The following is a 16,689-nucleotide window of genomic DNA, read 5'->3' on the forward strand; positions in this document are numbered from 1 at the left end:
TCCTCCACTTTAATATACTACACTGTAAGCCTACTGAATATATTCAGACTTGGCTGAGGTGCTGATAAATTACTGAACATTTAGCTAAATATGTATATATTGCATATGGTAAATTCAATAAATATATAAAAAAATCATTATGAAAAATCTTCACACAACATTTAGTAAATATGTTTAATGACACCATAATCAAACTCATTTTTTCAGGTATTCAAAATTAAATGAGGACAACTTTGAAGAGCAACATATAACATCAATAACCACACACACACATACACACCCAATCTCTTCACATTACTAAAGATCTTTAAACAAATTCATAAGATAAAGAAACAGGATAAGGAAAGACTGTTTCTCTGAATACTTTTCTTTCTACAACTTTCTTTAAATCCAAGAAATACAGCTGAGATGAGTACAGACTTCTGTACATTGAAAAGTACAAATACACAGACTTTCACAGACTTGTTTGCTGGCTACACTCGCACTTTAGAATAATTCACAGACACTGCTTACAGCAGGACACACATCATCTTACTTTAATTACTGTACACAACACTGAGAGTCCTAATGCCTGGTAGGACTCAATATCACTGAGGTGGTCCTTGCAAGGGCCCAGCTGAGACACTAGGGGGCCCTGGGACCAGGGGGGACCCTAGGGGGGCATAGTGTCACCCCCCACCACACAGTTTGTACCACACATGGCTGAGAGAGGCCTACACGCTCACTGGGTTTACCCACCCGCTACTAAGACGAGGGATTGGCTGCTGGTGCTTCCATGGGGACTGGAGTAGTTGCCGCCAAGGACTCGCACATTGAGGTTGACTCAGAGTTTGTGGTTTGGGTGGGGGCAATTGTAGGGGTATTTGTTGGCTTAACTGACAGGGTTAATTGTGGGGTAAATATAGGAGTATTTGCTGTGATTGGTGCAGGGGTTAAATTAGGTGTGGGAACTTTACCTAGGCTTGGTGCAGCAGCAGGGACCGGGGAAGGGGTTACAGTGGTGGTTGTGGTGGGAAGTGAGAAAGGGGTTGAAGCGGTAGCCATGGCAGAAGCAGGATTAGGGGATGAATTAGGTTTATCGTACTCGTTGGATGTTGAGTCATGATTAACTGCCAAGCTGATGGCTGTGGCAACTGAGGCAGATTGAATGTTGGGTACATCTGATGGTGACTTCACATCCATGGGGGCATCTGGAGTTTTAGTTGACTCAGAAGCTTGTGCTGTAGTAGGTGGTGAGGATGGTGGGGAGGGGCAAGGTGAATATTGGGAAAGGTCAACTTGCACCTGGGCTACATTAAATAACACCTGTGACAATTGAGATGCAACATAAGTGTCCAATATCTGGCTCATGACCAAAGTTAATAGTCTGTTCTCAGTATTGGATAACACATGAGCATTGGCCGGTACTCGTGAGAGGTGTACCAAAGTGTTAGCTGACCGTCGCACCATATCTAAACTTGTTCCCATTAGTTCTGGGTTTTCTTTTAGAGCACTAACACCTTGAACATTTGCTACATTCATTGCTGCTGCTTCTGCTTCTTCAATGAAAGCAACAAGAAGAGAAACACATCCATTTTGCATGGCTATGACTCTGGCAACACCTGAATCTGCTGCAGAGAAGTAATGAAGGAGGTTTATAGAGAACTCTCGTAACACTTGATCTTCCCCACGACACATAAAGCGAGTCAGCTGGCCACACAGGTTATCCAAACGAGTAAATGGAGGTGTTGCCAAAACCAAGTCTGTATTCTGATCAAGCACACAAAGCTTAACCAGAGCCTCCAGAGCAAGACGCTGAGGTGATAACGCTGATTGTATAGAACTTCCACCACCTGGGAATGGATCTTGCCCATATGAAGCAGGACACGTTGCCCAGTGTAGAAGGCCATTTAACAGGGGTCGTGAGATCTCTTCAGGGTAAACAGACAAGTCAAGGTTGCCTGCCATATTTGCTAAAGTGACCAATGTATTCTCATGAACATGATGAAGATAGGGCCACCACCAATGTGTATCAGGAGCGAGAGAGCTGCACCAATCACTCAAGTCTGCTTCCTCATCACGGTCATAATGTGCTGTGGAAGGAGTGCGTTGAGGATGTTCATGGTGCAACAAGATTGTCTTGCCCAGTAAGGCTAGCAAAGATGCAGACTTACTCATTATGTCTTCATTTCCTGGAATGAAGGATAGGTTCCTGATTACTGTACCAACACACATGACCCTACGAGCTAGCCAGTCTTGACCTTCCGTTGTTGTGCTTAGCGATGCTTCATCTGGACTCCATGACTCCTCTTCTAGATCTTCATGCGGTCTCTTAAACCCACCACTCTCCCTTCTAGACCCATTGCTTTCTCGCCTTTCTAACTTTTCTTTAGTGTCCTGCTTATTGAGAGATACTTCCTCTTGTTTTACCTCAGGTACCTTATCACTAGTTGGTTCCTGTTTCACTACCACACTACTAAAGTCTTGGTGCACTTCAGTTTCTTTTTTCAAAACACAAACCTCTTTTACACTTTTCTTATTGTCACTGTTATCTTCAATAGGTTCCTTCTTTAATTTCTTAAATATTTCATCTAGTTTACTCTTCCTTGAATTATTTACTCTATTCACCCTTTGACTAAAAAGTTTGTCTGTTGACTCATTATCTTTGGAGTTGTCACACTTTTCCCTAGAAATAAGGTCTTCCATCTTTTCCACCTTTTTTTCCTGCATTTCAGCCAATAAGTCAATTACTTTGTCCTTAACTGGTTCCTCTTTTATTTGCACCACTTCCACCTTTTTTTCTTCTATTATTTCCTCTTTGATTTCCTTCACTTCCTCTACTTTAACTTCAGTAATTTTTCCGTCCTTTCCCGGTAGTAACCGTGTAAACAGCAGGGGAGGTACAGAGCTCTGCATATTACAGATTATGTGGGCTGTACACTCACCTCCACCTACAGACCACGTATCAACTCCAGAACTGAATCCCTCCCACTTATCCCACTCCCGAATTCCCTCCCTCATAAACAGCTCTCCATCTCTTTTAACAAATTTCACAATCTTGCCAGTTTTAGTGACAAGAGTAAAATCTTCTGACCCTTTTAAAACCTCTTCTTTGTTATTAGGATCATCCTCTTCTAATTTTCCTAGGTCCAACTCGAGGGTAGGCGATGGCGGAGGCCGGAGATACCATGGTCTATCAGTGTCATCATGCTGTTCTGCCTGAAAACCCAACACCACATGAAGATTAGTATTAACTATCATATCTCAAAGAAACAATATAAACAGAGTGAGCCACATTTCAAGGTGATTAACAATATTTTGAGAGGCTCTTTACAAAGGACAATAATTGAACATAAATTAGCATTTAATCACTTAACAGAATACATATTCAATATATACAAAATGTAATGTTATAAACACTGCCATACCTTGACCCTCTTGTTAGCTCCAGTGGCTTCATCATCCCGACCTAACTCAAGTTCTGAGCAAATATCGAACATATTGATGAGACCACGTCTTAGATGCTCAATTAGTGCTTCGAGTAGACCTGGCATATGATGCAGGCCAAAGTAAACGACCGTTTGATCATCAAAGAGCAGTATATTTAATACATCTAGGGCCCACGTTACTTCTGCTGCTAAACCACACCTGGAAATATGTGACACAGGTTATATTTGACATTGCACTGACAACCTATATAGTATACCTAAGATTAAAGCAACAAAATTAGGATACTGATTTGATTACGTGTAACAGCATGTTCGGAGACTGTTATTTGGAGATTGTGCAATACTCCTTTATAGATGAAAATGAGTATGTAAATGTGCCTTAGAGCAGTGTTGTCCTAACTTTTTCCCACAACCCAGTGCAATAATATCAAATATCCTAATGACCCTGAATCTGAAACAACATAACAGGCAAGCTAATTTTAAGCTTTTGATCTATCACGAGTCAAGCTGTACCATATTAATTTAACAAGATTCTTTCTTTTCTATTATTTCAATATACAGTACAGTGAAACCTTGGTATAATGTACTGATAGAAGGGAGGTGTCCTTTGATCAAACAAACTCGTTGTTTCAAAATGCCCAATGCAACAGACATGGTCCGTTCAGAGAGCCTGCCAGGCGCACACACTACTAATATCAATGAATCAAACTTGGTCTGTTGTATGGAAAGCTTACTGCACACGCACACACATGACAACATACAAAATACTAAGAGATATTGATAGGGCAGACATGGACAGGCTGTTTGAGAGGCAGGAAACAGGTACAAGGGACACAGCTAAGTCACAGGGATGTCAGTAAGTATTTCTTCAGTCTTAGGGTGCACATGAAGTGGAATGACCTCAATGAAGAAGTGGAGGCAGACTCCATACATAGTTTTAATAATATGTATGATAGGGATCAAGAGGCTAGGAGTGAATCTGGCAAGCAGCAAGCAGAGAGGTGGGGCCAGGAGCCAAGACTCGAACCCTGTAATCATATAGTACATATACTGAAGTACGTAGGTAGGTAGGTAGGTTGGTGTGCAAGTGTAAATGTAAGACAATAAGTAGTACTTATATTTATGAAAGATGAGTAAAAGGCACTGAACTATTGGCCAGTTTTGCTGACATGTATACCACGCTAGGTAATGAAGATAGTCAGGAGAGTGGTAGAGCACCTGGAGAGAGAAGGCTTCATAAACAACAACCAGCGAGGGCTTACCAACCTTTTGGAATTCTATGACAAAGTAATGAACAAGAAACAGCAGAAAGAGGGCTGGATGGATTGCAATATCATAGACAGGACCTGTACCAAGAAAAGGCTGTGGGTCCAGATAAGGTGAGCCCAAGATTGCTGAGTACATGTGCAAACAAGCTAGCATCACCTCTAACTCACATAAACCATACCACAGGCGGGGTTAGAACCTGCTATCAGAGAGTCTCAAAACTCCAGACCGTCGCATTAGCCACTGGGCCAGCTAGCCACAATGAGATTCATACAACTAGGTATATTTATACACCATAAAGGTTAGCACAGGCATCACTGTGACAACAAATGCAAGTTTTTATAGACGAATCCCCAGCTAGCGTGGCCATGATGAAGTTTTGAGACTCTCTGATCGCGGGTTCTAACCCCACCCGTGGTATGGTTTGTTTGCAATCGTGTCATTACGATTTCGAGTCGTGCTAACTCACATCAGCACTGTTTAGAACAGTGTAAATGGCCTTCTCTGTGGAAAGTGGCAAATGCAGCCCTGGTTCACAAAAAGAGGAGCAGAGCATAAATCAGCAACTATAGACCAGTGTCACTCCTGTCATTCACTTGCAAGATTCTTGAGAAAATAATCTCGCAGGAAGTTATTCAGTTTGTCGACTACCACTCGGAAAAGATCACTCTGCTGCTGATCTGCTATTCAACCTCTCCATTTTGTGTTGCGAGTAGATGGATGAATCCGTGATTAGTTGTGTAGTAGCACTGGACATTGCTGGCACTTTTGACTTAGTATGACACCAGGGACTCTCGGTAAAATCACAAACACAAGTAGTCTCTGACTCTGCACTACCCGCTCCTTAGTGATTACCATCAAGGTAGATCTCTAAGAATAGTTCTTAATGGTGATGAGTCAACAAGACACTAAACTGGTGCCAGCATACCCTGTGGAAGTGTGCTTGGGACATTGTTATGTAATGTCTACTTCAATAACCTTATCCAAGAGAAGAAATGTCAGCTGCTCTCAGTTAAATTAATTACTAGCTAACAGTTATATCAGCCTGACAAAAATTATATCAGGTTGCATTTGCTTGAGAAAACACAAATGATGGTCTCTAGACACCATGATGGTAATGCTGGAGCAGTGAAAAGAATGAATGGGAGAACAGAGCAAGACAACTCATTTTTTGCACCTAGATAGATCTGTCATTTTAGCAGAGTCTTCAACATCAGAGAGATGCGAGTGGTCGTACTGCTACATAAAAAGCCATGTTAATGTACCACTCTTGACTACCTCATGGGCAGTGAGAAGACAGCTTCTACATCACAAGATGGTTGTACTCCTCTCAAGAACTTCACTTCATCCGAGATCGTTCATTCTAAGAATAAGTCTGGAACATGTTTGTTCAACCTAACGACATCAGTGATATAAACTCAGTTGACAAAATGAAATCACTGGCCGACAGATGTCTCCAACTTTATCATGTTCCCTATTTGTATGTTTCTTAACAAAAAGGCTTTCAATTAAGCTGAAACAGGTAACAGTTCTCAGCTTGTAAATAAAAGTAGGAACTCTTAACCTAGCCCTGTAAAAACCTTGTGTAAATAAAAAAAAAAAAAATAAAGAAGGCATTTGACACTGAACCCCACATGAGATTTATGGCAAAAATTTGAGAAGCAGGCAGAAATAACTAGGAACATACTCTGGTGGATCAAAGAGTACCTTAGAGGAAGGAAGCAAAGAGTGACTGTCCAGCAAGAGATGCTAGAATGGGGAAGAGAAACAAGCAGTGAACCACAATGATTGGTATTAGGACCAGTCCCATTTCTGGACATACCACACGTGACCAACATACCACAAGGAATTGAGTCAGAAGTATCTGTTTGATGATGATGAAAACTAATAAGAACACAACAGATGAGGAAGGGGAAAGGCTGCAAACAGATCAGGACAAACTGCAGGGTTGGTCAGACAAATGGTTGCTTGAAGTCAACCCCAGTAAATGCAGGGTTATCAAGACTGAGAAAAGGACCAGAAGACCAACACAGTATAGATTTAAGGAGAGGCTGAAGACTTCATTCAGAGAGGACCTGGGAGTATACATAGTGCCTACCATATCACCAGGGCTCACACCAATCGAATAACTTCTGTAGCCAATGCTTGAATGACAAACCGGAGAGTGGCCTTCAGAAAGCTTAACAGTCATTCCAGGTGCTTCCTACAATATATGTCAGGCCCATAGTGGAGTATGCAACATCAGTGTGGAACCCACACCTGAGGAAGCATGTTAAGAAACTGGAGAAAGTGCAGAAGTATGGAACAACTTTTCCAGTAGGTATGAGCTATAAGGTAAGACTAAAATAATTGAATCTAATGATCTCGGAGGACAGAAGAACCAGGGGAGACATAATAGCAATATACAAAATACTCAAGAGGAATTGATAGGGCAGACAGAGACAGTGTTTGATAAGTGGGAAGAAGGTACTCATGGTTGGTTAAGCATCCAGCAGGCATGTGTGGAGACAAAAGGTTTGTAATAAACATGCTACTGCAATGTGAGCAAGATACCTCTAATGAAAGGATTAAGGAAAACCAGTTAGCTGGACTTGAGCCCTGGATGTGGGATTGGCAGTGCTAATCAGAGTAATCTGAATTATGATATCACCACATTTCTGGCAAGACAAAAATTAAATGAATAATGGTGACTGCATTTTCTTCTTACGCAGGAGAGAGCCAATCTGGTAACCACTCCCCCCCTCCCACACAGACACATCAACATCCACACAGAGTATATATTTTTTACTTCACAATTCTCTTAAAGGAGTTTCATGAGCCAGAGCTTCATTGGTGTAAACCATTTCAGGAGGGATCCATTTAATTCATAAATATCTGATGCACCACCTCAATAATGTACTTACAATACACTATCCATAATTACTTCTTAGCCTGTAAAAGTGGTATGTTAAAAAAACAACAGTGTACTAACCATAGACTCACTTGCCATAGGTTCCATCCAGCCTCAGCCATTATGTAATTTGTTTGCAATCATCATATTATGATTTCTTGAGTTAAAAATAGCAACCTTCTAATAATTCCTATCTTTTCACATCTGCAACATTATAGGCACTGCTAGCTGTCAAAAGCAAGTACTACATATTACTGTATAATACATAAATTTTAACACGTCGGCTGTCTCCCACCGAGGCAGGGTGACCCAAAAAAGAAACACTTTCACCATCATTCAACAATTTCAACAACATCCACACATAATCACTGTCTTTGCAGAGACACTCAGATACAACAGCTTAGATGTCACTCCAACCAGTCAATATCACAAACCCCTCCTTTAACCCTTTCAGGGTCCAGAGGCCAAATTTCAAAGGGTGCACCAGTGTCAAAGAATTTTCCAAAAAAAAAAAAATTTGCTATTTTTTCTTATGAAATGGTAGAGAATCTTTTTCTGAAGGTAATAAAACAAAAACTACGAAATTTGATGGAAAATTGACGAAATTATGCTCTCGTGAATTTTGATGTGTCAGCGATATTTACGAATTGGCGATTTTGCCGACTTTGACTCCCATTTTAGGCCAATTATATTATTCCAGTCGACCAAATTCTTAGCTATTTCACTAGTATTACTTCTCTTCTATCGATTGAGCACAAGAAATTGCCAAGCCAACTGTTTCAACTACAAAATAAAGTGATCGGAAATTGGTAATTTGGCCAATTTAACACAAAGTTCAAAATATTCCAATTTCAAAATAGGGTCCAGAATAAACAATCCAGGTATTCCTGGAACTAAACTAACATTTCCTCTGTTCATTAGTTATGTTTTGTGGCTTTACAAATGAATTCCATTTTGATTTTTTATTCACATAATGAATTTTTATTCAAACCAAAAAATAGAAGATTCACTGTTATGTAATATTGTAATAATTGTATAAATATCATCACCACATTTGTGAATGTATATTAGATCCACCAGATGGCGTGTATTAGACGTGTGAGGTCGTTTGTTTACTCTTGAACATCGGCAAAAATTTAACATTTCCGCTACTTTGAGCTCAGTTTCAAGTCATTTCCAGTGCTAAAACCAATCAAAATCATCTCTATTTCTGTAATATGTCTTCCATTCTATCAAATGAGACCAAGAAATTGCAAATATGACTATAACATATGAAAAAACACTGGAAAGTCGCTGTTTTAATAAAAAATCATGGTCTCAGTTTTTTTCTCTCATTATACACTGTGTGCTACAGGATTTGTTTTATGTGGTGCACACATACCACATAGATGTATTCTCTCATATCTAAGCCTAAATTTACCACTCGCAGCTTATCAGAGTGAGCTGAGCTCATGGCGTAGATCTATGGTTTGGACCCTGAATGTAAAGCCGTAGATCTACGGGATGGACCCCGAAATGGTTAAAATCCAGGCAATGTAGTTCCCACCTCCAGGATTCAAGACCAGCTAACTGGATTTCATTGAATCCCTTCACAAAATATTACCCTGTTCACACTCCAACAGCTCGTCGTGTCCCAAAGACCAATTGTCTCCATTCACTATCACACATGCCTGCTGCATGTCCAAACTCCTGGTACACAAAAACATCTTTTACCCCCTCCCTCCATCCTTTCCTAGGATGATCCCTACCCCTCCTCCCCTCCACTACAGATTTATACACCCTCCAAGTCAATACTTTGCTCAAAACTTCTCTAAATGACCAAACCACCTCAACAACCCCTCTTCAGCCCTCTCAATAATACTTTTAATAACTCCACACCTTCTAATTTCCACACTACGAATTTTCTGCATAATATTTACACCACCCATTGCCCATAGACATGACATCTCCACTGCCTCCAACCTCCTCCTTGCTGCAGCATTTACAACCCGTGCTTCACTTATACATTACCTTTGCCTCCATGGATAACGTTTATTTTGTCTCCATAGATACCTCAATCCACCACTTGCCTTTATACCTTCAACAATTCTATGGTTAACCTCTTTCTTCATAAAATCATCTACTGACAAGTCTACTCCCAAATATCTGAACACATTCACTTCTTTCATGCTCCCTCCCTCCAATGTAATGCATCCAACTTTTCTTTACCTAAGTCGTTTGATACCCTCATTATCTTATGCTTATCAATGTTTACTTTCAACTTAATTCCTTTACACAACCTGCAAAACTCATCCACTAATCTTTGCAAATTCTCTTCAGAATCTCCCAAAAGCACAGTATCATCAGCAAAGAAGTAACTGTCAACTCCCATTTTGATTTGATTCCCCATAATTTAATCCCACCCCTCTCCCTAACACCCTAGGATTTACTTCTTTAACAACCCCATCTATAAACATGTTAACCCCTTGACTGCCGCACCCCACAATCCTGAGGTGTCTCCTGGTGTCGCAAAATTTAAAAAAAAAAAAAAAATTATTTTTCTTATGAAATGACAGAGAATCTTTTCCCGATTTAATGACACCAAAAGAACGAAGTGTGATGGAAAATTGACGGAATTATGCTCTTGCGAAGTTAGCAACCTCAGCGATATTTACAAATTGCCGATATCGCCCACTTTGAGCCCTATTTTCGGCTAATTCCATTGTTCCAGTCGACCAAACTCATAGCTATTTCTTTAGAACTCTGTTTTTTCTATCGACTGAGTACAAGAAACTGCCCATTTACCGATTTCAACTACCCAATAATGTGGTCAGAAATTTGCAATTTGGTCAATTTCAAGAAAATTAAAAAATATGACAATTTCAAAATAAGGTCCAGAATGAACAATGCAGACATTCCTGGCTCTAAAATAACATTTTCTTTGTTCATCAGTCACATCTCCAGGCCCCTCTGATATTATTCTTGCTTTCTATTTTGAATTTTTATTCAAACTAAAAATAGAAGATTTACTGTTATGCAGGCTACTGCAATACTGTAATAATTGTACAAATAATGTCAACCCATTCATGACTACATATTAGAATGGCTAGTTGGACAATGACATCAATTGTTTACTTTTGAACATCGGCAAAAATCAAACATTTCCCCTACTTTGAGCTCCATTTCCAGGTTCTTTTCATAGTAAAACCAATATAATATGTTTTCCATTCTATCAAATGAGACCAAGAAAACGAGAATATAAAAATAGATACTATACAAAAATAGATCACAAATTCGGCATTTTAATTAAAAAAAAAAAAAAAAAAAACCACGGTCGGAGTTTTTTTTTTTTTTCTCATTATGAACTGCATGCTCCAGGATTTTTTTATATGGTGCACACTGACCACACAGACCCATTCTCTCACATGTGGGCCAACCAGCTTTCTCCTGCTTGATTTGAAGCCGCTAGAATTTGAGTATATATACATCAAACACGGTGGCTCGTAAGACGTATATACACGACCGAAACAGTCAAAGGGTTAAACAACCATGGTGACATTATACAACCCTGTCTAAGTAATGGAAAGTAATCTCCTCTTCCACACACCTTAGCTTGAGCCTCACTATACCCTAAAAACTCTTTACAGCAATTAGAAACTTACCACCTATTCCTTACACTTGCAACACCTGCCACATTGCTTCCCTATCCACCCTATCATAAGACTTTTCTAAATCCCTAAATGTAATGAAAAACTTCCCTACCTTTATATAAATATTGTTCACTTGGTCTACACATCCCCTACACATTCTAGCCTCCTTGTTCATCTGCAATACTGCCCTCTGTCTTACCTCTAATTCTTTCTATAATAACATAATAACCCTACCAAACACTTCACCTGGCATACTCAGTAAACTTATTCCCCTATAATTTTTACAATCTCTTTTGTCCCCCTTCCCTTTATATAAAGGAACTATACACTTTCTCTGCCAATCTCTAGGTACCTTCCTTTCTTTCATTCATTTACTGAACAAAAGTACCAACCACTCCATATATCTAATTATATTCACTACCTCCATACTTCATCCTGCCAATCTATATTTTTTCAGTTGCTACATTATCAAATGCAATAATCTTCAGCATATGATTATGTGAAATGAAGTTTTGGTATATATGAAGTACCTATCTAAAAGGTCATTCAGCATTTTTAAAAATTAGGTATATACAACTATAATACATTCTCAAGTCAAACTATATAGTATGATAGTAAAAAAAAAAAAAATTAAACAAGCAGAAAAGGAAAAAATCAAATTAAAATAATCCACATCAGTCAATTAACTACCAAAATGTTACCAAAAAGAATACCCCAAAATTTCCTTGAGGTCTCTATAAGCACACTGGTAATTATGAAAATTACACCTAAAGCAAAAAGGCTGAACCCATGGGCAGATAGTGAAATAATGTTTCACAAATAGTATTACATCACAAGTCACATAAGATACGAAGAAGCACATGCAAGCAGGTGAAAAGGGTGAGGATTTCCAGAGAGATTTCACAGCGACAATTCTTACAAGCTAAATACCCATTTTCCATGTAATCCCACTAACTTGTCGGTCATCTAAAGGTCAACCGGGTCTGCCACTTCCCAAAATCATATTGATATATGTAACCTACTAATTCACCCTGAGGTTAAAGTCACTAGTGAGCAAAGCTCACAACAGCAGCCTTCAGCTCAGCAACTGTCCATTCACTTCCTGAGATCCTGGAATAAGCTGAACTTCATATGAAGCCCTTGTATAGGGGCTAGAGATTCCTAATTGTTTGATGTAATTCTGGAAGGAACTGTGAATTTTCTATTTTTCTTGGGAATTAGTATTTAACCCGTAAACGGTCTAAACGTATATATACGTTTTTTTTCAACATTTGAAAGTATGTAAAAAAAGTAGATCATCTTGTGTTAGAAAACTTCAATCTACTTTTTTTTTTGTTATATTTGAAAATATGTAAAAAAAACGTAGATCTACTTTTGGAGCACTACACATGTGAACGTAGATCTGCTTGGACTGTTTACAGATTAAAGACATCAAAGACATTTGGCTCATATAGATTACCACACACTAAGAAAAGGTGAAATGCTGTGAAAGCCACTCAATGAAGAAATTTAACAAATCATTATTTATGGTAATGTGCCAGATGACAAAATGATGGCAAACATGATATCAACACTGTATTCAAGAAAGATTATAGGCTGGATACCCTGAACTACAGCTCAGCCTCTCTAACAAGTGTAACATGCAAGTTGTCAAAAAAATATAAGAAATGTTTTTGTTAAACATCCAGAAATCTGTAAATTCATCACACAGACATATGACAGGCTAACAAAGAGGTTCTAACAATACAGAAAAGAACAGGTAGACTGCAATTCCTAGATTGTAAGAAAACTTTTCATACAGTGCTACATAAAAGGCTACTCAGCAAATGTGAGAGGTTGAAGTAACCAAAAAAATCATTAACATGGTTAAGGGAATACTTAAATAATATGAAAACAATTGTTGTTGTAAGGGATCAAGTATCAGGACTGGATAATGTAACTAATGGAAACCCACATGGATTACAGCTTGATCCCATATAGTTCATCTTGACAGCAGGAATTAACTTCTGCATATTTATGTTAACAGGTGATGCCAAAAATGTGAAGAATACAAACTGAGGTGAATCAAAGAAGACTGCAGGAAGACACGCAGACTTTGGGAATACTAGAATAAATAATTATTAGAAATTATTATGACACTGGGAGATGTGAAACAGAGATCAAAAAAAATGATCAGCATCTAGGAGATAGCAGAAACAGAGTACTAGGAATAACCTTTACCTCTAACCAGTACCCTAAAATGCACATACACAGATTAATAGCAATTCACAGTTCCCTAAAATGCACATATACAGACTAATAGCAATAGCACCAGCCAAGCTCATAAACACAGTAATGTCATTCAGGAACCTAGAAAAGGTCATATTCAAACACTCTTTACCTCATATATACAGCACAATCTATCCTTGAATATGCAGCACTGGTGTGAAACCCTCACCCAATAAAAGATAAAGTGAAACTCAAAGTCCAAAGACGTGCATTGGGACTGGCACCAGAGTTAAAGGAAATAAGATACAGTAAACCAAGCTATATCACAGAGCGCAATTTCATGCAAGGGCAATGGAAAAAGCGCATCCTAAGTTTTATAATAGGCTAGAAATCCTTGAGAGTACATGCCATAAAACTAGAACTAAGTAACATGCAAAATTTGAATAGTACTCTTTGTAGATTTTATTTCATTATACTTGACTGGCCATGAGCGATGCTTCACCGGCTTACCACCATTCTTGTTAACCAAGTGCAAGTCATGTCCACTAGATCAACTTTTTTAAATAACTAACTTTCTTTTAAACACATCAGCTGCCTCCCCCTGTCATAGGGGTGACCCCAAAAAAGAAAAACACTTTTATTATCACTTACTCTATCATTGTCTTGTCAGAGGTGTGCCAACATCACAGCACAGACACTGTACTTCTGTCTACCTGAATTCAAGTCCAGCTAACTGTTTTCTTTGAACCCCTTCATAAATGTTACTTTGTTCCCACTCCAACAGCACATCATAAAAACCACCTACCTCCACTCCTGTTTAACATGCTTGCACATGCCTGTTGTATGTCCAAGCTCCTCACATACAAAGCCACTTTTTACCACCTCCTTCCAACCATTCCTAAGATGACCCCTATCCCTCTTTTCCTTCACTACAAATTTATACACCCTCCAAGACATTCTATTTTGCTTAATCCTCTATAAACATTCCAAACCACCTCAGTAACCCCTCCTCAGCCCTCTTGATAATACAGTGGACCCCCGCTTAACGATCACCTCCAAATGCGACCAATTATGTAAGTGTATTTATGTAAGTGTGTTTGTACGTGTATGTTTGGGGGTCTGAAATGGACTAATCTACTTCACAATATTCCTTATGGGAAAAAATTTGGTCAGTACTGGCACCTGAACATACTACTGGAATGAAAAAAGTTCGTTAACCGGGGGTCCACTGTACTTTCACTAGCCCCACACCCTCTAATCTTCTTTCAACAAACTGGCCTTATCCCACTGAGGCAGGGTGACCCAAAAGAAAAAACAAAAGTTTCATCTTTTAAATTTGGTAATAATTACTGGAGAAGGGGTTACTAGCCTTTTGCTCCTGGCATTTTAGTCACTCTTACAACACTCATGGCTTACAAGGGAAGAATTCTGTTCCACTTCCCCATGGAGACAAGAGGAAATGAACAAGAACTAGTAAGAATAATGAAGAAAACCCAAAGGGGTGTGCATACATATGCTTGTACATACAGAGTATATGGAGAGTAAAAGAAAGGTGAAGAGAGTGGTGAGAGAGTGCAAAAGGAGAGCAGATGATAGAGTGGGAGAGGCACTGTCAAGAAATTTTAATGAAAATAGGAAAAAATTTTGGAGTTAAACAAGTTAAGAAAGCCTAGGGAAAGTATGGATTTGTCAGTTAAAAACAGAGTAGGGGAGTTAGTAGATGGGGAGATGGAGGTATTAGGTAGATGGCGAGAATATTTTGAGGAACTTTTAAATGTTGAGGAAGAAAGCGAGGCAGTAATTTCATGCACTGGCCAGGGAGGTATACCATCTTTTAGGTGTGAAGAAGAGCAGAATGTAAGTGTGGGGGAGGTATGTGAGGCATTACGTAGAATGAAAGGAGGTAAAGCAGCTGGAACTGATGGGATCATGACAGAAATGTTAAAAGCAGGGGGGATATAGTGTTGGAGTGGTTGGTACTTTTGTTTAATAAATGCACGAAAGAGGGGAAGGTACCTAGGGATTGGCAGAGAGCATGTATAGTCCCTTTATATAAAGGGAAGGGGGACAAAAGAGGTTGTAAAAATTATAGAGGAATAAGTTTATTGAGTATACCAGGAAAAGTGTACGGTAGGGTTATAATTGAAAGAATTAGAGGTAAGACAGAATGTAGGATTGCGGATGAGCAAGGAGGTTTCAGAGTGGGTAGGGGATGTGTAGATCAAGTGTTTACATTGAAGCATATATGTGAACAGTATTTAGATAAGGGTAGGGAAGTTTTTATTGCATTTATGGATTTAGAAAAGGCATATGATAGAGTGGATAGGGGAGCAATGTGGCAGATGTTGCAAGTATATGGAATAGGTGGTAAGTTATTAAATGCTGTAAAGAGTTTTTATGAGGATAGTGAGGCTCGGGTTAGGGTGTGTAGAAGAGAGGGAGCCTACTTCCCAGTAAAAGTAGGTCTTAGATAGGGATGTGTAATGTCACCATGGTTGTTTAGTATATTTATAGATGGGGTTGTAAAAGAAGTAAATGCTAGGGTATTCGGGAGAGGGGTGGAATTAAATTATGGGGAATCAAATACAAAATGGGAATTGACACAGTTACTTTTTGCTGATGATACTGTGCTTATGAGAGATTCTAAAGAAAAATTGCAAAGGTTAGTGGATGAGTTTGGGAGTGTGTGTAAATGTAGGAAGTTGAAAGTGAACATAGAAAAGAATAAGGTGATGAGGGTATCAAATGATTTAGATAAAGAAAAATTGGATATCAAATTGGGAAGGAGGAGTATGGAAGAAGTGAATGTTTTCAGATACTTGGGAGTTGACGTGTCGGCGGATGGATTTATGAAGGATGAGGTTAATCATAGAATTGATGAGGGAAAAAAGGTGAGTGGTGCGTTGAGGTATATGTGGAGTAAAAAAACGTTATCTATGGAGGCAAAGAAGGGAATGTAGGAAAGTATAGTAGTACCAACACTCTTATATGGGTGTGAAGCTTGGGTTGTAAATGCAGCAGCAAGAAGACGGTTGACGGCAGTGGAGATGTCCTGTCTAAGGGCAATGTGTGGTGTAAATATTATGCAGAAAATTCGGAGTGTGAAAATTAGGAGAAGGTGTGGAGTTAATAAAAGTATTAGTCAGAGGGCTGAAGAGGGGTTGTTGAGGTGGTTTGGTCATTTAGTGAGAATGGATCAAAGTAGAATGACATGGAGAGCATTTAAATTGGTAGGAGAAGGAAGACGGGGTAGGGTCGTCCTCGAAAA

The 16,689-nt window shown here is 39.1% G+C and overlaps 1 protein-coding gene across 8 annotated transcripts in view; it reads right to left on the bottom strand.

Annotated features, from left to right (window-relative positions):
* Window positions 1-351: 351 nt before the first annotated feature.
* The window catches only part of osa (trithorax group protein osa), a 521,098-nt gene continuing 504,760 nt past the window's right edge, over window positions 352-16,689 (bottom strand). For all 8 annotated transcript variants that reach the window (XM_070096962.1, XM_053791422.2, XM_053791420.2 and 5 more), the window contains 2 exons: window positions 3,408-3,627; window positions 352-3,198 (listed from right to left, as the gene is read on the bottom strand). In XM_070096962.1, coding sequence (XP_069953063.1) covers window positions 745-3,198; window positions 3,408-3,627 — 2,674 coding nt within the window. In that variant the 3' untranslated portion in view covers window positions 352-744. The remainder of the gene's footprint in view (window positions 3,199-3,407; window positions 3,628-16,689) is intronic.

The sequence above is a fragment of the Cherax quadricarinatus genome, chromosome 55 (assembly GCF_038502225.1).
Source record: "Cherax quadricarinatus isolate ZL_2023a chromosome 55, ASM3850222v1, whole genome shotgun sequence".
NCBI lineage: Eukaryota > Metazoa > Arthropoda > Malacostraca > Decapoda > Parastacidae > Cherax > Cherax quadricarinatus.